The sequence below is a fragment of the Sus scrofa genome, chromosome 12, assembly GCF_000003025.6.
Source record: "Sus scrofa isolate TJ Tabasco breed Duroc chromosome 12, Sscrofa11.1, whole genome shotgun sequence".
Classification (NCBI taxonomy): domain Eukaryota; kingdom Metazoa; phylum Chordata; class Mammalia; order Artiodactyla; family Suidae; genus Sus; species Sus scrofa.
The window spans coordinates 38,509,994-38,537,280 of record NC_010454.4 but is presented as its reverse complement, the minus strand read 5'-3'; the positions used below and the strand labels follow the sequence as shown (position 1 = coordinate 38,537,280).

At 41.2% G+C, this 27,287-nt stretch overlaps 1 protein-coding gene across 2 annotated transcripts in view; it reads right to left on the bottom strand.

The window, feature by feature from the left end:
• AATF (apoptosis antagonizing transcription factor) overlaps window positions 1-27,287 on the bottom strand; it is a 101,729-nt gene that overhangs the window by 26,257 nt on the left and 48,185 nt on the right. Inside the window, exons 9-10 of one of the 2 annotated variants that reach the window (XM_003131707.4) lie at window positions 6,455-6,522; window positions 4,566-4,646 (exon numbers count right to left, since the gene is read on the bottom strand). In XM_003131707.4, coding sequence (XP_003131755.1) covers window positions 4,566-4,646; window positions 6,455-6,522 — 149 coding nt within the window. Of the gene's footprint in view, window positions 1-4,565; window positions 4,647-6,454; window positions 6,523-15,937; window positions 16,007-27,287 lie in introns of those variants that run through there. The other variant, XM_005669032.3, reaches the window with a different exon arrangement.

Sequence of the window (27,287 nt, the reverse complement as noted above, 5' to 3'; positions counted from 1 at the left end):
CTGTGGAATACCTTTACACCTTAATACAATATATTCCACAACTATTAACTGCAAGATGAGACAGGCTTTAAGAAGTAATCAGATTAAAGACGATTTAGTCATCTGTACTTAATACAAATGCATTTCATTTAATTTCAGTGCTACTGAGGTTGGATGCATATTTTGGTATTAAAACACCTTTTACCAACTTTTCTTATATTGAGAAGAGATAAATATAATCTTGTTGTGCAAGAACAGACACAAAACACAGTGTACCTCATTATGAAAGACCTGAGAGTTTAATTCACCTACATTATGAATTCTGCTTAAATCATGATCAAATCCACTTCTTTTTTTATAAGTTATTTTCTAGCATACAACTAGCAAGTTGCCATGCTCAACGTGACCAGGATGTTGCCATTGACCTGCTATAATTTAAACAGTTCCATAAGGTAATGGTCATTTTTGCTATGACATTTCTGAAAATCTTCTCTAACCCTATCACAAACAAGAGTAACACTTGCTCATCGGTGGAACCTATCAGTGATGACAGCGGTACACCCTGCCTGCTCTTCTCGAGGTCTAATTTAAGGAAGTTATTTATGACATTCTCATCTAGCCTGGGCCACCTATTAAATCCTTCACAGCAGAATTCTGATGTAGCCAAGATGTCACTATGGTGCCTCCTAGGCCCTGGCCAGAGAAACAACTCAATAGCCACAGGTCAGAAGCACGGGCTCTGGAACCAGGCCAATTAGCTCAAATCCCAGTTTGCACTTGTTAGCTCCGCAGCAGTGAGTGAGTTATAGATCTTCTCTGAGCACTTTACATGAATCGGCTAATTCAATCTGCAGAAGAATCCTGCGAGATGTGCCTCTTATTACCGTACTTGGTTCACTGATGAGGAAAAGGAAGCACAGAGCTGTAGAGTAACTCGCCCCAGGCTCAAGGCCAGGAGGTGAGAGAGTCAGATTTCAAACCCGGACAGTTTAGCCTCAGAGCCTGTGCTCTTTTCTAGCTCTTCATGTAAACTGCTTTGCAGTGCCTGAGAGTGAGCGTTTTATAAATGGTAGTTATGGCTCCTGCGATAAACAAAGATCACTCTAAATCTGCCCACACAGCACACATTCACAGTCACCAGGAGAGCCGGTGTCTCCTAGGTGAATACGAATGATAAAACTGCAAAGCGATTCAAAGCCCATGATCTTATTTCTTCCCCTTTTACTTCTTATTTTGCACCAATTTTAGACTTAGAGAAAAGTTGCAAAAACAGTGCCGAACTCGTGCGAACCCTCACCTGGCTTTCTCTACTGTTAGCAACGTACACAAATATAACATAATTACCAAAATTAGGAAATTAACATCCACGCAACTATTAACTAAACTATAGAACTCATTCAAATTTCACCCATTTTTACCTTTTTCTTTTCCAGGATCCAATCTAGGAACCCCACCCTGCACCTCACTATGGTGTCTCCTTAAAGTCTCCTCCAATCTGCTCAGGCTTCCATGATTTTCAGTGACTCCCTAGAGTCTCAAGTCCAAATCCTTAGCATGACCACGATCCAGCACCCGCTCACTCATGCAGCCTCATCTCCTGCCGTCCCCCATACTCACTTTAAGGTTCAGCCAAAACAAATGAACTGCAGTTCCTGAAATGGACGTGTACACGCCCGAGTCTGTGTTTTGGCAAACCTTATTCTTTTTGGCCTTTCTGTAGGCTGACTCCTCCTAGTCTCCTCGGCGTGAAGGCTGCATCTTACAGAAAGTCTTACCTGACGGGTGTGTGAACTTTACTTTCACGATTATCCAGAAACACATTTACAAGGGACAACATTAGACAGTAAGGTTGCAATTGTCTGGATCCAGCAGCACAATTCTTGTCTTGCTCAAGGGACACACAACCATAGCTGCCCTAAGAGTTTTCAAACCCATAAACAATACAATATTGCAGAAAGGAATTGTTTGCCTCTTTCAATTCTTTTGAAGAGCGTATATTTGCAACAGCAATGAACAACAGATAAACACAGGAGAAACCAAAGAAATTAATTTTCAAATGCTTACTGTGTACCAGACATATACACTTTATTTTAATCCTTAAGTCAAATCTATAAAGTAGGGATTATTATCTCCACTTATTAAGTGAGAAAAGGGAGGCTCAGAGAAGAAAGAATAACCAAAATCATATGGCCAGACAGAGTCAGTCTCCTGATGTGAAAACCTGGGCTCCTCCTTCTAGAGAACATTTAAAGCCTCATAAAGCTATTACTTTATTAATTAGCTAATTAATTCACAGTATAGTTGATCTACATTTTTGCTTCTTTATTTTATACACAGCAGTCGGTGTCTCTTAATCCCTGTCCCTCTCTTGCGCTTCCCTCTTCCCCGCTCCCCAATGATAACCACTAGTCTGTTTTCTATATCTGTGAGTCCGTTTCTGTTTTGTTATATACATTCGTTTTATTTTTTAGTTTCCAAATAAAAGTGATAACTAGAGTATTTGTCTTTCTCAAAGCTGTAAGTTTTTTTTTTTGTTTTTAGGGCCGTACCCATGGCATATGGAGCTTCCCAGGCTAGGGGTGGAATCGGAGCTGTAAGCTCCAGCCTATGCCACAACCACAGCAACGCCAGATCCAAGCCGCATCGGCAACCTACACCACAGCTCACGGCAGCGCCAGATCCTTAACCCACTGAGCGAGGCCAGGGATTGAACCCACGTCCTCATGGATCCTAGTTGGGTTCGTTACTGCTGAGCCACGACAGGAACTCCCTCAAAGCTGTCATTTTAAAAGCACAGTATTGGAGAAAAATCTGATCTCAATATTACAGAACAGGTACTTTACTCGGCCTGGTCAATCATAAAGTACTATCACTAACATTCTTCTTTAAACCTCTATGGTGTCGAGGGGGTGGGGTTGCCGAAGAGAAAGGTACCAAAGAGGTGTGTGTGAGGCAAGTAAATGAACATCACAGTAAGGGACTGACCCAGTTTGGGAATTATAACAGCAATAATAATGGCAGTACTAATGACAACAAACACTTAAACAGTGCTTACTCGTACCTGGTGCTGCTCTAAACGCTGTAGATATACTTACTCACTTGATCCTCACAGCAACCCTACAAGTCTGATCCTATTATCATCCCCATTCTACAGATGCAGAAGCCAGCACAGAGCTCTAAGGGTCTTGCTCAAAGCAGCTACTAGTCAGTGTCAAAGCCTGGATTCAAACTCAGGCAGCCAGGCTCTTGAGTCCATGCTCCTAATTGGTACACTGAGAACACACTTGGAAAAGTAGGAAGATGTAGAGATTTCGACATGCAAAAAGTTAAACAAATTATAACACTTTAACCTGTGATTTAAGAACAGTGACTTTCAATCAAAAGATGATGAAAAGCTACTTTGCACTTCTGCAAAGTTAAAGAAAAATAAGCATTTCCTGATGAGTTCCGTTAAATACTAAAACTAGTTAATTAAAGAAGTGGAATCTGCTTCTCTTAAGATATTTTAAAATGAGATAGATCCACATTTGTCTAAAGGGAATTTAATGACAGGCAGGCTCTAATAAGGACGTGGGATTAGCTATCTGCCTAAAACTGTCCTAACACAATGAGTTCAAGATTTTTTTCAATATGCACCTGAATTACAAGTAGTTTCTTTGACATTGAGGCCTCGTGTGAGTGATATTATGTAATATATAAAAATAGCTACAAGGAATCTAAGTCTGAAAGCAGAGCAACCTCACTTCTATTCTTGCTCCTTCTTTTGTCTCCACACTTTTAAGATTCCTTCAAGAGCTCGCAAGGTTGAGGGCTTTCCTACACTCAGAAATTTCCGTTTTCTCATAAAAATCATATTCCTCATCTCACTGAAGTGTTAACAGTCTCTGGAATCCTTCATTTATATCTTTTTAGTACTGGGTACATATATGGCATCATGAAAATGGAACAATACAATCCTACTCATTTTTTTTTTTTTTTGGGACCGCACCTGTGGCACACATAAGTTCTGGGGCCAGGGATCAAACCTGTGCCACCACAGTGACAATACCGGATCCTTAATCTACCAGGGAACTCCCAAAATAATCCTATACTAAAGAAGACTCCGAAATACAATTTTTATATTATTCTAAGGAAATCTTTTTTTTAAAACTAAGGCAATTTCAACTAGTTTTATTTTCCTATTACTACTTGTCCAGAGGAAATACAATATTATTTAACCCATCCATTCACAACAGGAGAACAAAAATCAACTGAAACTATCTTTCCATTTCAGAGTAAGAGAAACTGAATCTCCAAAAAGCCTCAAGGAGTTCCCTTGTGGCCTCAGCAGGTTAAGGATCTGGCATTGTCACTGCAGGGGCTCAAGTCACTGCTGTGGCATGGGTTTGATCCCTGGCCTGGAAACTTCCACATGCCATAGGCACAGCCAAAAAAAATATTAATAATAAAGTCTCGAGTAATGTTTTAGTTATTTTTTTGCTCCTTAATAGCAGAATCATCAGAAGAAATAGAAAAATGGTGTAACAACATGCAAGAGAAGAGATAACAAAATACAACATTAACATTTTTTCTAAAAAGTAACTCACCGAAGTTTCCTTCCTTTGCTGGCTTTCCTATCTACTTTCTTGTGGATTTTGCTTCTCAATTTCTGGATTGCAAGCCACTGCCTGGGAAATTCACAAGCAACGTTATGTATCATCACTAACAGACATAGTTACACGTATTGACAAATTGGAATTTTTCTCACTAACGACACTGCAGAAAGAAACCAACAACCTAAGTCAAATTCCTAAGACAGTCTGCGGCCAAAGCAACTAATCAATTGAAGCGGATTTGTGCAATGGCAAAAACAAACAAACAAACAAAAAAACTCGGCAGCTGGAAATTCTACAGCAAATTTGGTTAACAATGCTCCTTAGTATTTGGAATTGCTGTGACAAGCACTAAACCTACCAGTCTGCAGGAAAACCCATCAAAATGAGTATGGCTGCTTGGTTTGGCTTTTAATGTTTTAGCTGTGCAGCCCCATTCTATTACTAATATTGCAACGACTGTTCGGTTTGAATTCTTCAAATCTAATTTTCCCTTTGTTAATACCTAACTGCTTTATCTGGTGCTTTCCACTTTTTTGCTATGTGTTAAGAATGATTCACTACTGGTTCTAGTTCTACATTTTAATTTTCATTTCATCTATAATATTCCAGAATATGTTGCTAAAAGGTAAGGGCTTCTTCCCCCCAAATATAATCTCAATATGAAGAGCCCCATCAATACCACTGTCACACATTTGAAAAGTTAACAATAATTCTTCACTATCAAATAGTCAGTCCTTAAATTTCCCAGATTATCTCAATTTTACAGTTGATTTGTTTGAATCAGGATCCAAACAAGATTCATACATTCTGTAGTCATTTTAGATTAAAAGAAATTAATTTTTCAAATAAAGGATACTAGGCCAAGAAAATCATAAATTGCTTATATGAATAAATTTGGGGGAAAAAAGGAGAAACAGCAGCAGCTAGTCATCTTACCTGATTTATACAATGAAAACTCAACATCAAAAAAAAATCTAGGGAAATCCAATTACTGTAATCTTAATATAATCTTAATTACCATAATCTATTTTATTGTAAAGTCAGATAAATGTACAATATAATCACCACTTAAATGCAATTTGCTCTATCACATTAAATTTATAGTGAACAGCTCTCTATAGCATTCCAGAGATATGCAAAATATCAACATCCTATCCTAAAATTCCAATGTTTTACTCACATAAAATTATTTCATCAACACAAATTTTTCACTGCATTCTCAAAGTGCTGCTCTGCCCCAGAATCCCATTCTGACACTTGAAGCTTTTATTTCCTTTCATGCTTTCTGCAAATTATGGCTCATGCTATTTAAATGTACACTATTCATTAGGTAGCACTCTAAATGTCCTTTTTATTTTCCGACCACAGGGTGAAGCATACACGCAAGAGCCTTCGTTCACTACTTTTCATTCCACCCTGACATCTGGGTAATGCTGCCACGTTTCGGTTCTAATTGTGCTGCAGCTTTCAGTGAAGGGGTGGAGGTCTAAATTAGACTCTCACAGAGCAAGGACCTGTTGTGCACCGTGCCACATCCCGATAGCTGAGGGCACGCGTGTGGGTGGATGCTTTATATCCACTGGTCGGGAGATTGATACAGATATAATCACAGCCCAAACCAGAGAGCGAAGAGCTTAAGAAGGACTTTGCAAAACAAACCTAGAATAAACACATACAGGAATTTTATAATCTCTCATTCAAACTGCACTGAAGGCAATGTAGGATGAACAATTTCCATCACTTTGGCCAGCTCTTGTTATCTTGCTTAACTTTCATAATTATAGGGCCAGTCACTGCCTCAGAGGCAGAATTAAGGAGACTCAGAGGGAGAAACTACCATACAGGCTACTTGTGTGAACAGAAAGATGTATCTCAATTACCTTCCCATGGCCACCTGATCATTGGGATCCAAGGAGCTGGTCTTCCGTTCTATGAGTTCTCGAAGGAGCTAGGGGAAAAAGGAAAGCAAGTGATTTATTTATCATCTCCCAGCACCAACTGACTTTTTTTTTTTGGTCTTTTTAGAGCCAAACGCGCAGCATCTGGAAGTTCCCGAGCTAGGGGTCAAGTCAGAGCTGTAGCTGCTGGCCTACACCACAGCTCACAGCAACACCAGATCTGAGCTGCATCTGCGATCTACACCACAGCTCATGGCATCACTGGATCCTTAACCCACTGAACTGGCGTCCTCATGGATGCTAGTTGGATTCGTTACTGCTGAGTTGGGAACTCCCCAACTGACTCTAAGACGGCACAGTAGGAATTCTGAATGGCATAGTGACAGCTCTAAAACTACAATCAATAAGGGACAACCCAGCGGCAAGAGCATGACTGAATTCCCATTAACCCTTTCATATTTATACATCTTTAAAAAGGTGGCTATAGCAATCGTGGAGAACAGAAGTCCATTTGGAAGACTTATTGTACTATAGTTCATTTCAAATGGATCAATGAGTGTGCAACACTCCCTTCATTGTTTTTATGATTAGTTTTTGTCCACCTCATCGATATCAATGGAGAATCTTTAAAAGGTCAGGTGGGAAGGGCTCTGTGGCAAAAGCGAAAAATGCATCAGCTTCTCACCAACAGGATAATGGTACATGGTTAACTTCTGACCTATAACCTCCGGCAGTCAGGAAGGTCTTCCCTAGGCAAAAAGCTTCTATTAGATATAATTAAAAGCGTGGACTTCATTCTCTTGCTTTCCATAGCTGGTGCTCGGCCAGGCTTACTAATAAATGATTTAACCCTATATAACACCAACCCATTCACACATTCACATCCACAATAATTTTAAGAAGGAACCTAAAGAAAGTCATATGCGCATCCTGAAAATACGACCCAGAGAGCCAGTCTCATCCCCTACAATTAACTCCATGGGAACTCTAAATCACTCTCCTACTCGCCTCTTAATCCTGGGTCGTCCTCCACATGCAATCAAAGCCTACATCTCTTTCACACAGACCAAAGAATTTGCATTGGATCTTTTAAGTCCTAGGTGAAGAGAAGCAAGGAATTTAAAGTCAGACATTAAAGGAGGAGAATTTTAAACTACAATAATAAAACTAGACCTCCTCTCTCCCATAAAAGTACTGAATGCAGGGAAACAGCAACAGAGATTAAAATTCCAAAAATCTGAGAGAAATCTAAGAGAAGACACTAAAATCAACTCCTTCCTGCTCATCACCTGTCAATAACACAGATTTGACTTTAAGACTTGTCTCTTCACAAAAATAAGTCATTACTTTGTAGGTAAAGCAGGGAAGCTATGTAGATAGTTCACCAAGTAAAAGAGCCGAGGTGTGCAGAAGGATAAAGAGAGAGGAATAAACTGGTATGAAAGTAGTTCACTCTCTAATTGTCGTCTGTTTTTGTAAGGAGGCACTAGAAGAAGTAAAACACATTTGTAAAAATAGTCATTTCCACATAGAATGAATCTTTATTGCAAAAGGGAAAAGGATATCTCAATCATCAATTAAAAACACCTCCTGTGATGTTTTTTCATTTGCTTATTTTAGACATTATTACTATGGCAATTATGTTTAAAAATGTGGGGACCAGAGGCCTCTGGTTTATTATCACTAGAAAACAGCAAGCTATTTCTCTGCCCTCTTTATCTGATTGACTCCCAACATCTTTCTGGCAGCCAATCTATCAGTTTATCTCCCCTACTTCATCACAGTCACTTCTGGCAGCTAAATACAAGATCCAAATCCAGTGTTACACAGACATACGACACAGTAACCCCATGTTCCACTGCTACTCTGTAAACAGCTGCCCTTAAGGCTCAGTAAAAATGGGCTCTGGTTCCCAGTCAATATCCTGTCAAAAGCAAGGTTGGGTGTCGTAGAGGGAGGAGAGGTTAACAAAAAGCATGGCTTTGTTTTGTTTTGTTTTATTTTTTTAAATAAAGAAGAAGAGAAAGAAAGGAAGAAAAAGGGAACAAGGAAAATGATGGAATGACTACATCTCAGTGCCCTCACTGTATTCCAGTCACATAAGGGGTCAGGGCCACCATCCCTGCTTTTCCTAACAGTGTCTGACCCGGGAGACTGGGGCCATGGTGGCCCCTGGGAGCCAGTGTTCTCGGAAGCTGCCCCAGCAATACAGGGGGGCCGCATGACTGCAGTGGGTGCCTTATACCCGTACCAACAACAAGCCGGTGCAGCATTTACTCTCAAGCACCCCGTGGACTTCACATATTTGGGGTTGCATTTTCACTACCCAACTGGCTTATGCGGCTATTAGTCATTCATGGTTGGGATCAGAGTTCTCTTGGCCTAACTAGCCGAGTCTAGTTTCTTCAGTCCAATGCTGCAGAAGACCCTGTTGTATACGAGGCAGGAATAAGAAAGTCGAAAGAAAACACAAGTACACAAACTCATCCTGGAGCTGCCATCTCCCACAGCTCACACTATCACTGGGCTTAAATTTAATTAGGAAAACTGCTTTCGAAAATCTTGCTGGAAAATGAAGTTTTGGGGATATTGCTGAAGAATTTAGTTTTGCTTCTCAGTTAAATTTTAATAGTTTAACCTCATGAACAAACTTTTCCATTAAAATTCAGGTTTCTGTTAGTTATTGGAGCTTTTTGTTTCACCAATATTTGTAATTTTCTACACGGTTTGGAAAATGGAGAGTCATATGAAAAATTTTTGTTCCAATCTGTTATAATTTCTCTAGTGTCAATTCAGAAAGGCCTGTTTCTCTAGTTCTAGGGGAAAATCACAGACGTAGCTGGGTTTCCAGGTCAGCCCACAAAAACCTATTTAATCCATAAGAAACACATAGGAGGAGTGGCCCTCACCATACTATTCAGAATCTAATCAGCATGTGTAATACTCTGCCTGGAAAAACGCATGCCAGAATCAGTTAAAAATAGCAGACTGAACACATCAGCCTATCTCGTCTCCCTTTTCAACTCCCCTAAAGGACAGCAGAGGTGTAAAATAAATATACTAACCCCCCCCCAATTAAAAAAACACATATATTAACCCATAAGAAAGAAGAGGAAAGGGAGAACTAATGAGAGTAGATTTTCATAAGATGTTCAAAGATGGTCAGGAGATGAAGCAGTAAAAGGAAGTTATCACCCAAGGACCCAGAGGGAAAAAGGTGCGGGAGGAGCTAATTAGGCCCCTGGAATCCACTCTGAGGATAAACTCCTGGAGCCGCAGTTACCCACTATGGCCACGTCTCTCACAAGAGAGAAAAGTTTTATTCTCTGGAAAATACTGAGCCACAAAAGCTCCAAACTGAGATAAATGAAGGCTGGGGGGGGGGGGGGGGAAATAAGGGACAGGCTCTATGCTAATCCATGGGACCTTCTGTCTCCTGCCCCCACCCTGTACACAGGATGCTAGCACCGTGGGTAAACTTCCTAGGCGGAAGGGAAGGGGAGTCTTTTCTGGAGAAATTGCACAGTTATCCCTCATCTCCCCAGAAAATAGGATTTCCAAGTTCTGACAACCCAGAAGTTAGTTCACAGCACAATTACATAAAAAAGGAGCCAAAGAGCTCTGCCCAGGTTTCACAAACACTTTTGAATGCTTTACTTTGAAATATGAAGGGACAATTAAAGCATCACCAGCAACTGAGGAAAGCCTCAGACACAGAGCAAAACAAACAGAAAAAAAAAAAAAAAAAGGAATGCAGAGAACAAATGAAACCAGAAAGAAAAAAGAAAGAAGGAAAAAGGAAAAGAAAGAAAGAGAGAGAGAGGAAGAAAACTCAGAGTGGACAGCCTCAGAGAAGTCAGCGAAGATATACTTCCATTAGAATGGGACGCTATGAGAAAAGAGTAAAATAAGAAATTAAACATAACAAACTTTTAAAAATGTCAATAGAACCAGAAGATACATGTACAAAAATCTCATATGTAAGACAAAAGGGCAAAGAGATAACATCCCCTTGATTGTTTGTGAGAGCAGAAGAAAATTTAGAGGATAATCCAGGATGTCAAACATCGTATTTTCTCAATCATATTTTTTCTCAATAATATTTCCAAGAAAGGACCGGAGAAAATTATTAAATCATAACAAAAACTTCTCCAAACGGAATGACAGGAAGGAACCCACGACAGCCTAGGGCCATGAAGGGAAATGAACCTTGCATAAGCCACCTCATCGTGAACTGCGGCTCTGCAAGCAGAGAAGGTCCTAAACGGGCAGCGAGAAACAGGCCGCGAGCCAGGCCGGTGATGGCTGAGGCCTGCCATCCTCTTCTTCCACTGGCACCTCCAGGGTCCCAGGGGTGACAATAAATTATCTGTCTAGTCACCCTAAAATGAAGGAAAGTAAATCTAGATGGGATAAGACACGTCAGTACCAATCGCAGAGGACAGCAGAGCACTGCCTTCGACATTCTGAGGACAGCGACCTGCGACCTCGAATTCCACACACGGCGGAAGGCGTCACCCGAGCTGCACAAAGCACCTCACACAGGCAAGGACTCGACGGTTTACTTGCCACTCGCTCTGTCATAGGAAGATGAGCTGCAGTAAAATGAGAGCACATGGCAAGGAGGAGAAAGACAGAGGCGGGCCAACAGGTCTCCCTCTGGAAAGAAGGGGAGGCGGGCCCCAGGACTCCGCGCCAGCCGCCAGCCGGGGAAAAGGAAGAGAAAAAGGAAGAGGCCCAGGAGCGCCGGAGTGAGGCCTCAGGAGAAAGGGGAGGCGATAACACGTTATTTCATACATTCAAGGCACGTGGAATATGTGCGGGAAATTTTGCAAGAGACACATAGGAAATTGAGCACATTTTTAAAAAGCAAGTATTGTTAGCTCTGGGATAAAGCAAATTTGTAAGGAAATGCAATCACAGTACCTCGCTTGTCAACATTTGTTTAATCACAATGTTGGAAACACTTGTTCTCACAAAACTGTGACAACAAGGACAACAGGAGAAGGGAGAACTGAAGTGGGGGGGTGGGTTGCAGGAGAGCAGGTCCTTTCCACCGCGATGGGAGGTCAGGAGAGGATTCGACAAATCAACAGTCACGTAAACACGTTATTTAAAAAGATGCAAGTAACTAGAAGAAAAAGCTTAAAGTCTTAGAAGTTTTTACCTTCCAGGACAATACTGTTTCAGTACAGTAGTATTTAACATTTCTAAGGTCATGGAAAAACCCAAGAAGAATTTGCCAGTATTTATTTAGTAATGTCCAGAGCAAAGAGTATATATAGATGTTTTCTAGAAACCCTCTCCAGTCTGCAAATTCACATTGAGAAATTCTCTAATTCTACAGGGAAAAAAGGACTGGCGGATGAAGGGTATACTGACTAGAGCCCTTATGAATATATTACTGTTCCTTAAAATAAAACCTGGCAACACTTTAGAAATAATACCAATTACATTTGTTTTGATTTGCTGCAGATAATGCCAAATAATTAACAGCTTTATTGAGATATAATCCACTTACCATACAATTCACCCATTCAAAGTGTAGATAATTCAGCATTTTTTAGTAAATTCAGAGCTGTGCAATCATATTTAATTTTAAGATATTTTCATCCCCCCCAAAAGAAACCCCATACTAGCTGTCAGCCCCAGTAACTCCCAGCCACATACTCCCAACCGTCCTATGCAGCCACTCATCTTTCTGTCTCTATATATACGCCCATTTTGGACACTTCCTATAAAGAGGATCATATCATACATGGCCTTTTACGACTGGCTTATTTCACTTAACAGGTTTTCAAGTTTTAGGCACGCTGTGGCTCATGTTAGGACTTCATTTCTTTTCATGGCTGAGTAATAGTCCATTGTTATGTATGGACCACACTTTGCTTAACCACTCACCAGTGAGGGACATCTGGGTTATCTCCACTTTATGGCTATTATGAATAATGCTGCTATGAACAGTCATGAACTTGTGTTTGTGTGGCTATATGCTCTCATTTCTCTTGAGTTTATACCTAGGAGACGAATTTGGAGGTCATGCAGTAACTCCACATCTAACACTGTGAGGAACTGCCAAACTGTTTTCCAAAAGGGCTGCATCATTTTACATTCCCACCAGCAGTATGTGAGGGGCCAACTTTTCCATATCCTTGCCAGCACATGTTATTATCTGACTTTTTAATTACAGCCATCCTAGTGGGTATCAAGTATTACCTCCTTGCAGTTTGATCTGGACTTCCCTGATGGCAAATGAAGTTGAGCAGCTTCCTGTGCGCACTGCCCACCTGTGTTGTGTATCTTCTCTGGAGAAGTGCCTACTCAGATGCTTTGCCCTTTCTTTCATTAGAATGTCTTCTTCTGACTGAGTTTTAAGAGTTCTTTATATATTCTGGATAATGGTCTCTTTTTAAACCTCATCTGTGGGCGCTGTCATCAAAGTTTTTAATTTTGATGCAGTCCAATTTTTTATCTTGCCATTGATGTATCTGGTGTTGTATCTAAGAAACGACTGCCTAACCCAAGATCATAAAGATTTACTCCCTTGTTTTCCCCAAGCTTTATAGTTTCAGTTCTTATATTTAGATCTTGGATACAATTTGCATTAACTTCTATGTACGGTATCAGGTAGGGGTCCATCTTCATTCTTTTGCATCTGGATATCCGATGGCCCCATTTGTTGAAAGACCATTCTTTTCCCCAACTCTTTTGGCATCCTTATCAAAAAGCCAAGTAATTTTTAAAGCATTCAGTTTTATAGCCTCATATTCCCTGGAATTTGTAACCCACAGTTACTGACTGCTACCTCTCAGGCTTCCATGGTTCATAGCCACAAATGCTTGAGATGGAAAAAAGCTTGGGGCAACCCTCTATTTAACTTAGCCTTGCTGAGTCAGGATTTTTCAAACTCCCTCCCCAGTACATAGAGAACATATGAAAGCAGTGCAGTCAACATCCATGACTCATACACGTGGACTCATGATGCTTGGGTTTACTCTTCCTTCAGCTTCCTTTCTAGTGCCCACAAGAATTCTTAGTGAAGAGGTATCTATTTCAGTTCTAATTCCTACTTTACCACTTTTTTTTTAGTTCTCAGATCTCCTGCCTTTCAAATTATCCCCCAAAAAAGTCATTTGCTATTTTTATACTACATTTGAAGCATACAAAAAATAAGTCCACACATACTATTATTTCAAATATCAGGGAAGGAATTATTGTTCATGTCTATAGTGTAAAATTACCATAAAATGACCCACTCGCCATAGGTAACTGTTTTTTCTCTGTTCCCTTTCCACATTGCCCACTCACTCCTCCAGCAACTCTATACCACCTAATATTTCTGTCTCCATTATTCTTTTTTTTTTTTTTTTTGTCTTTTCTGGGGCCACACCCGCAGCATATGGAGGTTCCCAGGCGAGGGGTCCAATTGGACCTACAGCTGCCGGCCTACACCACAGCCACAGCAACGCCAGATCTGAGCCGTGTCTGCAACCTACACCACAGCTCACGGCAACGCTGGATCCTTAACCCACAGAGCAAGGCCAGGGATTGAACTCAAAACCTCATGGTTCCTAGTCATATACGTTAACCCCTGAGCCACGACAGGAACCTCTGCCTCCATTATTCTGAAATGACTCAGGTCAAGGTCTCGCGATCCCCATGTCTAACAGACATCTGTCATGACTTGTCCTACCAGACTTCTTGAAGCGGCAAGTGACACTGGACATTCTCACCTTCCCGAAACACTCTTTTCCTGGCATCTCTGAGGTGCCGCCTTCATTTCACACCACAGTCAGCCAGCTCCTCTACCCAAAGAGTAAATGCTAGCCTAGCATCCCTTGTCAAGACTGTTTCAAGCTTTCTGCTCTCCTTATTCCAGATACTTCCCCCAAGAGTTTCATTCTCTTCTCTAGGCTTCAATGACCTAAATGTTATCCCTGGAATTCCTTTTCCCTTACACTCAATATCTAACCTATCTCAAGTCTTATACATGTGATCCACCAGTTCATGAATCTGCCCATTTTTCTCTACCTCCCCTGCCTATACCTTAGCACAGGCTATTATCATCTTCATTCATCCCATAAGTATTAAGCACACAGAGAAAACAGTGAAGAATAAAACAGGAGTTACCGCAGTGGCTCAGTGGTTAATGAACCCAACTAGCACCGATGAGGACTTGGGTTCTATCCCTGGCCTCGCTCAGTGGGTTAAGAATCCAGTGTTCATAAGCTGTGGTGTAGGTTGCACATGCAGCTGGGATCCCACGTTGCTGTGGCTGTGGCTCTGGCATAGGCTGGCAGCTATAGCTCCAATTAGACCCCTAGCCTGGGAATTTCCATATGCTACAGGTGCGGCCCTAAAAAGACAAAAAAAAAAAAAAAAAAAAAGAATAAAACACACATGGTCTCACCGGAGTTAGTAAAATGATATCATAACATTTATTCTTGTCCCTCCTTCATTTTGTTCTCATCTATTCAGAGCAGTATTTTCAAAATGCAAGCATGCCAACGTATACAACCCTTACTGCAGCCTAAAGACCTCTTTACTACCTCTCCAGCCTAGTCTCCCCCCTTGTGCTCCGGTTCCACCAGTGTTCCTTTTGTACCTGAAATATTCCCATGCTCACTCCCACCACAGAGCCCGGCCAGGGATCAAATCAGAGCCGCAGCTGCCAGCCTACACCACAGCCACGGCCACGCCAGATCCAAGACCTATGCCGCAGCTTGCAGAAACGCCAAGGATTGAACCCACATCCTCATGGACACTATGTTGGGTCCTTAACCCACTGAGCCACAACAGGAACTCTGGAACCTCTGCTTTTATCACTACTGATTATCAGCACTTCCTCCTCCTCAAACAATATTCTCCTTCTCACACGGGGCCTAGAGAACTGGGTGGTTTAAGTGGGTGGGAATTACCTTTTTTTTTTTTTCAAACCATCCCAAGAGTATTTGAATTTAAACAAACAAACATTCAATCCAAATGAATGAAACAATGGTAAAACACTTCTCATTATTTTACTGTTACAATGATGCAGATCTAGCCTCCTCTTGGGTCTCATTTCCCAAAAGAAAAAGCTGGTTCTTCCACTTAAAGAAGAGAGGGAACAGATCTATTGTGCTTCCTCCAACAGGCCCCACACCCTGACCCTTACTATAGTATCTTCAAGTTGGTCCTTTTCCGGCAAGAAATGTGTCTTGAGAGCTTTGTAAAAAGATCTGAAATAATTTCAATATAGTGTTTTCTATTTAAATATCTTTTATTTATGAAATAGGTTTGTGAAATCCCAGTCTTGGGTTTCCATCTCCCACTTTCTAAGATCTAATGCTTCCGGATATGAGCTTTTAATTCCCTGGATGGGTATGTCTCACGGTTCAATATAACTGGAAACATCCGCCAACGAGTCAGAAAAATGCCACGGCTTTGGAGTCTGAATTCCATCCAGCTCTGCCCCTCACTAGCTGTGTAGGGTGGGACAAGTTAGTTGACCTGAGACTCGGTTTCCTCAGAATAATTGTACCTCATAAAGTTGATCTGCAATTTTAAAAAATGATAAAAGTAAAGCACATAGCAAAATCTAAAATTTTAGTATTCAATAAATAGAAATATTGTCAGAGTTCTCTTGTGGTGCAGTGGGTTAAGGATCCAGCATTGTCATTACAGAGGCTGTGGCAACGGTTCGATCCCTGCCTGCAGGGGTGGACAAAAAAAAAAAAAGTATTTTCAACTCAGATAATACTCATAGATAATCACAAAAAATTAACACTTCCCACAGCTAAATCACCACAGCCACTAACACCAAAAATGAATAAATACAATAATTCGATGTTCCTTTCCACTGACTGTCAACGGTAGAAAAAAGTAAGATATGAAATGAAGGAAAAGCAGAATGGAAGGAAGAAAATGTAAAAAGCACAGAAAATTCAAAAAATAGTAAGTCAATATTTGAAAAGTAGGCTATTACTTGCAGGACTTTCCCAAACTGGATCATGATAAACTGGGGCAAAAGTGATCCTCTCCCTTATCATTTATTCTCTTAGGACAACTAACTATTCTTTCCTTTCCATGACCTACAACCACCCCCCAATCCTCTGGTCCTGCATCTCCTTCCCCCTCAGCCTCATCCTATCTAACATCCTATCTGTCCTTCTTTGAAGGCCTAGATCAAATGCCACTTCCTCCCTGCAGCCTTCTCTGATTCTCCCAGATGGTTAGGAATTTCTTTAACACCCCTCACCAAGTACTCTGGTTGTGTATTTTCATGTCATCTCCTCTGCTTGGCTGCGAGCTGCTGCTGGTTTTTCTTTTTTTTTTGTCTTTTTTGTCTTTTTTAGCACCACACTGTGGCATATGGAAGTTCCCAGGCTAGGGGTCAAATCAGAGCTGTAGATGCCAGCCAACACCGCAGCCCCAAGCCTTGTCTTCGACCTTCACCACAGCTCACGGCAACGCCAGATCCTTAACCCACTGATTGAGGCCAGTGATCGAACCAGCGTCCTCAGGGATACTAGTCAGGTTCGTCACCTCTGAGCCACAATGGGAACCCCTGCTGCAAGCGTCTTAAGGGTGAGGGTATAGTCTTACTCAAATTCCTTCCATAGAACTCTGCACACTGCTTTGCACACAGTGACTAACCAATAATATCTCTGAAAGGGAAAAGTCAGGCACCAGGAAGGCTTCTAGATCTTGTGAGCAAAGAAGAAAAGCATCTAACTTTTGCAGTGGCCAGTATAATGTTTACAAGAAAAATAACACAGGGAAGAATGGAGGGAAATCAGGATGTGTGAATAAAACCAAGTGCATCTTACTACCGAAGTTACAAACAACCCACCTTTGGTTACTCAAATGAGAAAATGTATAGCTAGAGGCTACCACTGAAAAAGTCAGCCTAACTCTGCCTCACTGCTCTTGGTCTTTAAGGATTTGATTAGTTTTTCCACTTTCTGATTCAGCGTTGCCTCCTGCCTCCACTCTAGACCTAGAGCTAAGGCCTGTGATTTGGAAGGGATGATAAATTCATTCACTGAATAAAGTAACACTGTTTCTCAGCACAAGTTCTAAAATATTTCAAAGGCCATAATATTTCACTAGGCTTGGCCATTTGAGTTAAAATTTATTAGTCAAAACAGAAAACTTTCTCATCAGGCTCCATATATTCCATTAGGCTTGATATATAGTGTCTCCCGATGTCTAATAATTAACTAGAAGTGTAAGTAAATCACTATCAGCATTAGGCTCTGATGTGTGCAGACAGAGTGAGAATTAGGCAACTGACCTGCTCAAGAACTTCTTTTTGTCAATTTGCTTTTCCTTTCTCTTCCCTACACATAAAAAGAATTTTACAAGGACGAAGCGACTGCGTTAAGCCATTCTTCCTAATCTACACCAAAACCAACAATGTGCCAAGAGCACTACTGTTCAGAATTTCCAACAGCCCCCATTTCCAGTATTCTGTCCCTTAGTCACCAGACAGATGTCCTGGTGTGTATGTGCATGTGTCTCTGTGTGTGTGTGTAATTTTTTCCAACTATAAAAAAGTGAGGAGAGGGTTAGATATACTTGGGACAGAAGCTCAATCACTACTTCTGGGCATTCTTTGGCAATGTTTCTTTTAAAAGCACCACACGATATACCATTTGTATTGAAAGAATAAAGAGGAAGACATTCAGAACTAGAGAAGCTTTTACTAAAAATGATTCCCAAGTAAGAAACCAAAAGGGTGGGACTGACTTGTATTCTGTAATTATGTCCCTTAAGAATTAAAGCTCAACTGAAACAAATCTCCACCTCTCTTTCCAGGATTCTCCTTCTAGCATTCAGACTCCAATAATTCTTCAGCCCCCTATCGATCCTGCCACCTTTTCAGCATCCCTCCTCGTTCCTCACATGCACGTTTCTCTCCTTCCTCGGTGCCTGTGCTTCCATAGCCCATCAGGAGAGTCACTCCTGGGAAACATCCTCAACTCCCTTGCACAGTGTCCCTTCGCAATCCCTTGGGCATTGATGTGTCTTAGAATTCAGAATTTTGGGGATCAGGGGAAGGTAATATACTATAAATGCCCCAGCAGAGCCTGGGGCAGCACCCCGAAGTCAGAGTGACATTTCTGCATCAAAACCCACGAACATGGAGTTCCCGTGGTGGTGCAGTGGAAACGAATTCAACTAGGAACCATGAGGTTGAGGGTTCAATCCCTGGCCTCGCTCAGTGGGTTAAGGACCCGGCGTTGCTGTGAGCTATGGTGTAGGTCGCGGACGCGACTCAGATCCCGAGTTGCTGTGGCTCTGGCGTAGGCTGGCAGCTACAGCTCCAATTGGACCCCTTGCCTGGGAACCTCCACATGCCACAGGTGCGGCCCTAAAAAGCAAAAAACAAAACAGAACAAAAAAACCCCATCAAGATGTATGTCCACTAAGTGGGATAAATAAAGCCTTACAGGTTTATATAGCTTCATAATCATTCAGATAAGATGTTGCCACCACAAAGTTTTGCCAAACTTACCAAAACAAACGAACAAGATAACTATGAATTTTCAGACCTCTTTAAATTTCAGAAGTGTAGATAAGGGATTACATACCTACCTGTACTGCCCTGGCAAAACCCCAAACTATGTTAAGTCTCAGGACCTGCATCCAGGTGGCTAAACCGACCAGAGCAAAAGACAAGACGGATTGAACTGGTCTTACTCACTTTAAAATCATTTCCACTGACCTTATGTGGGTGTTCAGTGCTAGGGGACAATTCCACTAGTTTCCTCATCCACTCCCTCTCCCGCTCTCTTAGGTGACTCTGCCATCCCATCAGATGAGATATATGATTTGCAAATATTTTCTCCCATTCTGTGGGTCTCTGCACTTTCCTGATGATACCTTTTGGCATCTGAGAAAGTTTTCAATCTGGTTTATTTGTTTTTTATTTTGTCACCTGTGCTTCTGTTGTCATATTTAAGAAACTATTTCCTGACCAAAGGTCATGAAGATTTACTGCTACGTTTTCTTCCAAAAGGTTTATAGTTTCAGCTGTTATATTTAGGTAGATGATCCACTTTGAGTTAGTCTTTGTGTGGGAATGAGGGTGGACTCTAACTTCGTCCTTTTGCATGTGGATATCCAGTTGTCTTAGCATTATCTGTTGACGAGACTTCTCTTCCCAACAAACTGTCTTGGCACCCGTCGAAAATCAACTGACCATAAACGTAAAGGTCTACTTCTGGACTCTCAGTTGTATCCTATTGATCTACATGCCTAACCTTATACCAGTACCACAACGTCTTGATTACTGTAGCTTTGTAGTAAGTTCTGAAATTAGGAAGTATGAGTCCTCCAACTCTGATCTTTTTCAAGATTGTTCTGGCTACTCTAGGCCCTTTGCATTTCCATATGAATTTTAGGACTAGCTCATCAATTTCTGTAGAAAGGCAGCTAGGACTTTAATAGGAATTGTGCTGAATCTATAACCCAATTGGAGGAGTCTTACCATCTTAACAACATTAAGTCTTCTAATCCATGAACATGGGATGGCTTTCCATTTATTTGGGTCTTTTTAAATTTCTTTCAGCAACATTTATAGCTTTCTGTGTACAAGTCTTTTACCTCCTTGGTTACTCTCAGGTATTTTATTCTTTTGGATGCTACTGTATTTTCCTTTTCTTTCTTTTTTTTTTTTTTTTTTGGTCTTTTTAGGGCTGCACCTGTGACATATGTAGATTCCCAGGCTAGAGGTCCAATGGAACTGTAGCTGCCGGCCTACACCACAGCCACAGCAACGTGGGATCCAAGTCATGTCTACAACCTATACTACAGTCACCAGATCCTTAACCCACTGAGCGAAGCCAGGGATCGAACCTGTGTACTCATGGATGCTATTCGGGCTCGTTAACTACTGAACCATGACAGGAACTCTTGGATGCTGTCGTAAATGGAATAATTTTCTTAACTTCCTTTTTAGATTGTTCACTGCTGGTATATAGAAACACAACTGATTTTTTGTGTGTTCATCTTGTATCCTGCACCTCTGAATTCGTTTATTAGATCTAGCAGTTTTTTCGTGAATTCTCTGGGGTTTTCTATATCTAGGATCATGTCATCTGCAAAAAAGAGTTTTACTTCTACTTTTCTTTTTGTTGTTGTTGTTTCTCTTTTCTTTTTCTTTTCTTTTTCGGCTGCCTCGTGGCCTATGACGTTCCCAGGCCAGGGATCAGATCTGAGCTTATGCAGCTGTGGCAACACAGGCTCCTTTAATGCACCGAGCTGGGCTGGGGATTGAACCTACGTCCAGCACCGCAGAGACGCCGCCAATCCTACTGCATCCAGCAGGAACTCCTAATTCTATTTTTCCAATCTGAATGCCTTTTATTTCTTTATCTTGTTTAACTGCCCTGGCTAGGACCTCTAGTACAATGCTGAGTATGAGTGGCAAGAGTAGACATCCTTGCCTTATGCCTAATCTTGGGGGAAAGCTTTCTCTCTTTCTCCGAGTAGGATATTAGCTATGGGCTTTCACAGATGTCCTTTACTAGGTAAGGAAGTTCCCTTCTATTCCTAATGTGTTGAGTGTTTTTTAATCATGAAAGGGTGTCAGATGTTTTTCTGATCTGGTGTTACCGTGAGCTGTGGTGTAGGTCACAGACATGGCGAGGATCTGGCATTGCTGCGGCTGTGGTGTAGGCTGGCAGCAACAGTTCCAATTAAACCCCTAGCCTGGGAACCTCCATGTGCCAAAGGTATGGCTCTAAAAAGACAAAAACAAACAAACAAAAACAATCTTGCATTCCTGGGCTAAATCCCACCCAGTCATGGTATATAATCTTTGTGATGTGTTGCTGGACTGAGTTTGCTAGTAGATTGCTGACTTTTGCATCTATATTCATTAGAGATACTGGTCTGTAATTTTCTTTCCTTGTGATGTTTTTGCCTGGTTTTTGCTATCAGGATGATACTGGATTCCCTCTTTCTTAAAAAACTTTTATACGGAAACTGGGAAATCACTCTTCCTTTATTCTCTCTCACCTTCTCAAACACCTTTGCTGGGATTTCTTCATCTCCCCAACCTCAAAAAAATGTCTGAATGCGCCGGGACTCAGATTTTATCTTCTCTTTTTCTCTCTACTTTCATTCCTGAGGTGATCTCATTCAGTCTCACGGTATTAAATACAATCTATATGCTGATGCCTCTCAGACTCACACCTTCAGTTCAGACCTCTCCATGAAATCCAAAATTATATACATAACTATCCCTCCAACAACTTCCTATGAATGCTTCCGAGGTATTTTGAACTTAAAATCATCAATTGGGAATCGAAATAATTAAAGCCAACACAGGTCCATGGGGAGAAAAAAAAACTTTAGTATCATCAAAGTTGAGTTCCAAATTTCTCCTCTAAACTAGCTTCTCTCACGGTTTCCCACATCTCTGTAAATAGCAACGTCATCCATCCAATTTCTCAGATCAAAAAACCCAAAGTCATCCTGGACTCCTCTCTTTCCACACCCTGCACACATTCCATCAGCAAATCCTGTCAGTTCGATTTTCCAGAATCCAATCACTTCTCAGCACCCCCTCCAAAACATCCTAGTCCCAGCCACCACCATCTCTTACCCAGGTTATCATGAGTCTCCTATTTCCTGTTTGCCACCCTGCTTCCTTAGAGTTTATTCTCAACACGGCCACCAGAGTGATTCTTTTAAAATATGAGTCCAATCATGTTACTACTCTGTTCAAAACCCGATAGTGGCTTCCCATCTCAGTCACATTGAAAGCCGAAGCCTTACAATGGCCCGCAGGTCCTCCAGGACCTGGCCTCCCATCACCTCTCAGACTTCCTCTCCCATCCCACTCTTCCTCACCTGCTCCACCCCAGTGGCACTGGCCTCCCTGATTTGCCTGGAAGGCGCTAGCCTCTACAGTGCCTCAGGGCCTTTGCAGTGGCATTCCCTTTGTCCCCAACACTCCTCCCTCTCCCCAAGACCCACATGTTTCTGTTGTCCACTGTTCTCAAGTTTCTGCTTAAATATCACCTTATCCCCTGACCATCCTGTGTGAAAACGTAACCATCCTGTCCCTATCCCAGACTCCCTTTACTCATACCCAGTTTCATCATTTTCCACCGCAGGCCCACAGCATCATCCTGTCTCTTAGCCAGATGAAGGCTCACGTGGGCAGGCCTCTGCTCTATTCTAGCCCCTAACAGTGCTCTGACAGACCTCTCTGAGGTGACAGAAATGCTTGATATTTGCCCTGTCCAATATAGCTGCCACTAGCACGTGGCTATAACACTTGAAATGTGGCTAGCATGACAAGTGAACTAAATTTTAACTTGATTTTATTTTAATTAACTATAATTTAAACTTAAATAGCTGCATGTAGCTAGTGGCTGCTGCATTAGCACAGCCTAGAACAATAGTTACTCAGTAAATACACAGTAGATACTTGCATATATGCTAAATCAATGAATGGAAAGAAGAAATCTGAAGGCTTTCTTCTCCCCCCTCCCGCCTTTTTTTTTTTTTTTTTTTTTTGGTCTTTTTAGGGCCGCATCTGCGGCATATGGAGGTTCCCAGGCTAGGGGTCCAATCAGAGCTATAGATGCCAGCCTACGCCACAGCCACAGCAACACCAGATCAGGGCAACGTCTGCAACCTACACCACACAGCTCACGGCAACGCTGGATCCTTAACCCACTGAGTGAGGCCAGGGATTGAATCTGCGTCTTCATGGATGCTAGTCAGATTCATTTCCGCTGAGCCATGATGGGAACTCCTTCTCCTTTTTATTATAGAAAATTTCAAAAATATACACAAATAGGCTGTATAGCACAATGAACCCTCAAATCCACATCACCAACCCGAAGGCTCTTCTAACCTGAAATAAGGTTCAAGGGATACGAGCATCTCAATCTGGCTAAATTTCAACAACTAAATTCTTGGAAAATTTATACCATTATCCAGAGTTTATATCTAACAGCATCTCTTAGGGCCTTTTAGTTTATTGAGACATGACTTCAGGAATTCGATCAGGTGTCTGTTGAGGGGAAAACCAGTCTGCTAACGAATGCTTGAGGCATATCAGTGAGAAGACACCACTGGAGAACTACATGTATGTTCTTACATCAAGGACCTGACTGCTCTCCTGCACCATTTATTTCCTCCACTTAAATTTTAATAAAGCCGTACTTTTAAAGAGGAGCTATGTGACTACACAAGCCTGAGAGGACCCTTGCTCGGGTTGGTTAGATGACGCACATTCCTTGGGTTTATAAATTAGTCTTTATAAACCCAGCAGCTGGTATAACTATCATTAAGTGGATGAGGTCCATACCTGCGCAAAAAGGATCCCCGTGAACTGTCAGAGTGCAAACAGATACACTGGATCTTCGTTCTTCCTAAACAGATATAAATCTGAGAAGGAAACTCTCGAATGGATTTTTTAAGTGTGTCAGTTCAAAAGCAGCATATATGCTAGAAAGAAAATCCCACCAGGAGCAAGAGCACTTGGGTTTCAGTGTTTGAAGTGGGGCCATCCCATCCTAGTCACTTACTTCCTCTAGGCTCTAGTTCAGAAAAAGATAGTTTGGGACTTGATGATTTCAAAGATGCTACCTAACTTTAAAGTGACCACATTCTATTCGAGATCTGCAATACACATACATTTTCAAAGATAATTACAAACTTCCCCCTTTTTATGCTAAGTCATTGCCTCTCTCATTTAAAGGAGCTATACATTGAATAATACAATTTAACAAAAAGACATCATACCCACTTTAGTGAACAGGTAGTGTTCCCCATTTCTAAAGCGCCCAATTCTTCACTTGGATCGACTAAAATACCACTGGAGTCCTGTGTTTAATTTACACTCAGCCAGATGACATTGGGCTTATTAGTAGTACAGAAAAGGCAATTTGGGCCACCTCTCTGCCTAGCAAACTCCCAAGCTTCCACCTGTGTTTGAAAACTTTCTTCAGTAGTTCTAGGCCAATTCTTGTCTCTTTCCTAGCTGGCTCCATCAAATATACTATTTCAGGCTTTGTTCTGAGGTTTTGTCTAAACGAAGCAGTAGAACTGAAGTCATGCTCCAGTGTTTGAAAAGCAAGGAAACGGAAAGAAATGAGAGCCAGTCATGTGTGCCCCCCCTTGATGCTGCTGTTTGATGAAATTTCTAGACCTTGCATTTAAAATATGGCTTTTGTGTTCACTGAAGCTCTATTCACAATAGCCAAGACATGGAAACAACCCAAATGTCCGTTGAGAGACAACTGGATTAGGAAGATGTGGTATATATACACAATGGAATACTACTCAGCCATAAAAAGAATAAAATAATGCCACTTGCAGTAACATGGATGGAACTAGAGACTCTCATACTGAGTGAAGTAAGTCAGAAAGAGAAAGACAACTGTCATATGCTATCACTTATATCTGGAATCTAATATAAGACACAAATGAACCTTTCCACAGAAAAGAAAATCAGGGACTTGGAGAACAGACTTGTGGTTGCCAAGGGATAGGGGGAGGGAGTGGGATGAATGGGGTGCTTGGGGTTAACAGATGCAAACTACTGCTCTTGGAATGGATTTACAATGAGATCCTGCTGTGTAGCACTGAGAATTATGTCTAGATACTTATGATAGAGCATGATAATGTGCGAAAATAGAATGTATACATGTATGTGCAACTGGGTCACCATGCTGTACAGTAGGAAAAAAAATTGTACTGGGGAAATAACTATTAAAAAAATATATATATATATATATATAGCTTTTGGCCTCCTGTTCTGTGCAGCCTCCACCATAGCAATCCAATGCCAATATTGATAATGTCTTTTGGTCTAAACACTGACAGACAACAGCAGCACAAACTAGAATGTACCTCAAATAAAATTCTTACACATGGTCAAAAAATAATCTTGCAATTATTAAAACTGGGGTTTCATTGAACACTGGTTTTGGTTTGGGGTTTACTTAACACCTTTACTATGTCTTAAGAAAGCTGGCTAACACTCTGCTATAACTTTAACCAAAATTTCAATTTTCAAATGTTTGTACTTCACATATGTGTCCTCTCTAAAATCACCATACAGGTGTGAACATAACAAATGTTATCAGACTTTTAAGAAACACTATTTCAAACTAAAACTAAAAATGAAATACTGCTCTGAACAGAAGGGATCTGCTTTCCAACAGCAAATTAAAGGGAGTAGGTTCCACGCAAACTTTAAAGTGTGCTATTAGCCATCAACTGAACCACTGGAAAGATACATGCCAACAGGAATACCGTGTTGCCAGGTCTCTTATTCACACTAAGATCTAAACACACACAATTAAAGGTACCACATCAGCTGTTCGTGTTAATCTCTCATCAATTTAACTAAGGTAAACCAACTTGTCAGAAAGCTTGCCTCTTCTCTATTTCTTAACATCATTGACTTTTAATAGTTCATGAAGTAGTAATTACTGGTTTACGGCATTATCAAATGTTTTGGACACCTAAGTCCAGCACGTGGCAAGGTCAGCTTTAGACATGTCCTCATGGCAAACGAAAGGAGAAATTTAACCCATCAAAGTGGTCATCCAAAGAACAGAACCTATTATGCCTTTCTCTAGACACTCCTGGGTAAATTCAAAGTGACAGGACAAACCAGATCAAAACTAAACGGAGCTAGAAGCAACATACAAAATCCTAATGAACCCTCAGAAATCCAGGTATTGATCTGTCACTAGCTAAGCTCAATTAGTTCTTTCAGAACAAAATACCTCATGAGGTGACAAGAATCTAGTCTGAGGTCCCAGATATGAAAAGAATGAAGCCAGTCACTTTATAGAGCTCCTTGCTGAGTGCAGTCCAATCTCAGTACAGGGATCTTGTGAGGAGGCAGTAAAGATGTGGGTCAAATACCTGTCTTCTCAGTCCAGGAACTGGCATGTAGCTAGTGTGACGTCAACAGCAGTCCTTCCTCAACTCTTTGTGAACTCAGGCTTAGCAGGTCAAAAATCAACTGACCGTTTAAAAAGTAAATCAAAACACATTAGCAAAAACTTTAAATGGCGAGACCGACAACACACCTTAAAAAGTAGCAAATGACAGAGTCATGGCTCAGCGGTTCATGAGTCCGACTAGCATCCATGAGGACGAGGGGTCAATCCCTGGCCTCACTCAATGGGTTAAGGATCCTGAATTGCTGTGGCTGTGGCGTAGGCCGGTACTACAACCCCAATTAGACCCCAGCCTGGGAACCTCAATATGCCGCAGGTGCGGCCCTAAAAAGACAAAAAGACCAAAAAAAAAAAAAAAAAAAAAAAAAAAAAAGTAGCAAACAGGATCATGAAAATGAAAAATAGATACAGAAAACATTTCTGAATGGCTTACCCTTCACAGTCATTTGCAACATTCACGTGCTGGGAAATCATCTTTAGGGATGAGCTCCGACAAGAACGAAGCCAAACGCAAACTCATTCCATCTAGAAGTGAGACACGGCAGCTGCGGCCGGCAAATGGGCCACCACTGAGCACGGTTCAGGCTTTAGGCAACTCCGGCCTCCAGACAAACCAGTAACACAACTATAAAGCTAATTTTTTCATTAGAATTGTTAACCAAGCAGGAGTTCAATAAATCGTTTGCCTTCTAAGGGGAAAAAAATTACTTTCTTACACACAGAATACTTCTTCTGGTTCTAAGAAAATGAAGCTTATTTATTTACAACCGAAAACTGTAATACTATAGTGAAGCCTTTTATGGCTCAAGAATAAAATATTTAAGAAATGAAAGGCATGGAAAGAACAAGACTTGGTCTAAGAAGTCTCAGATCAAGTACCAGTGTTGCCA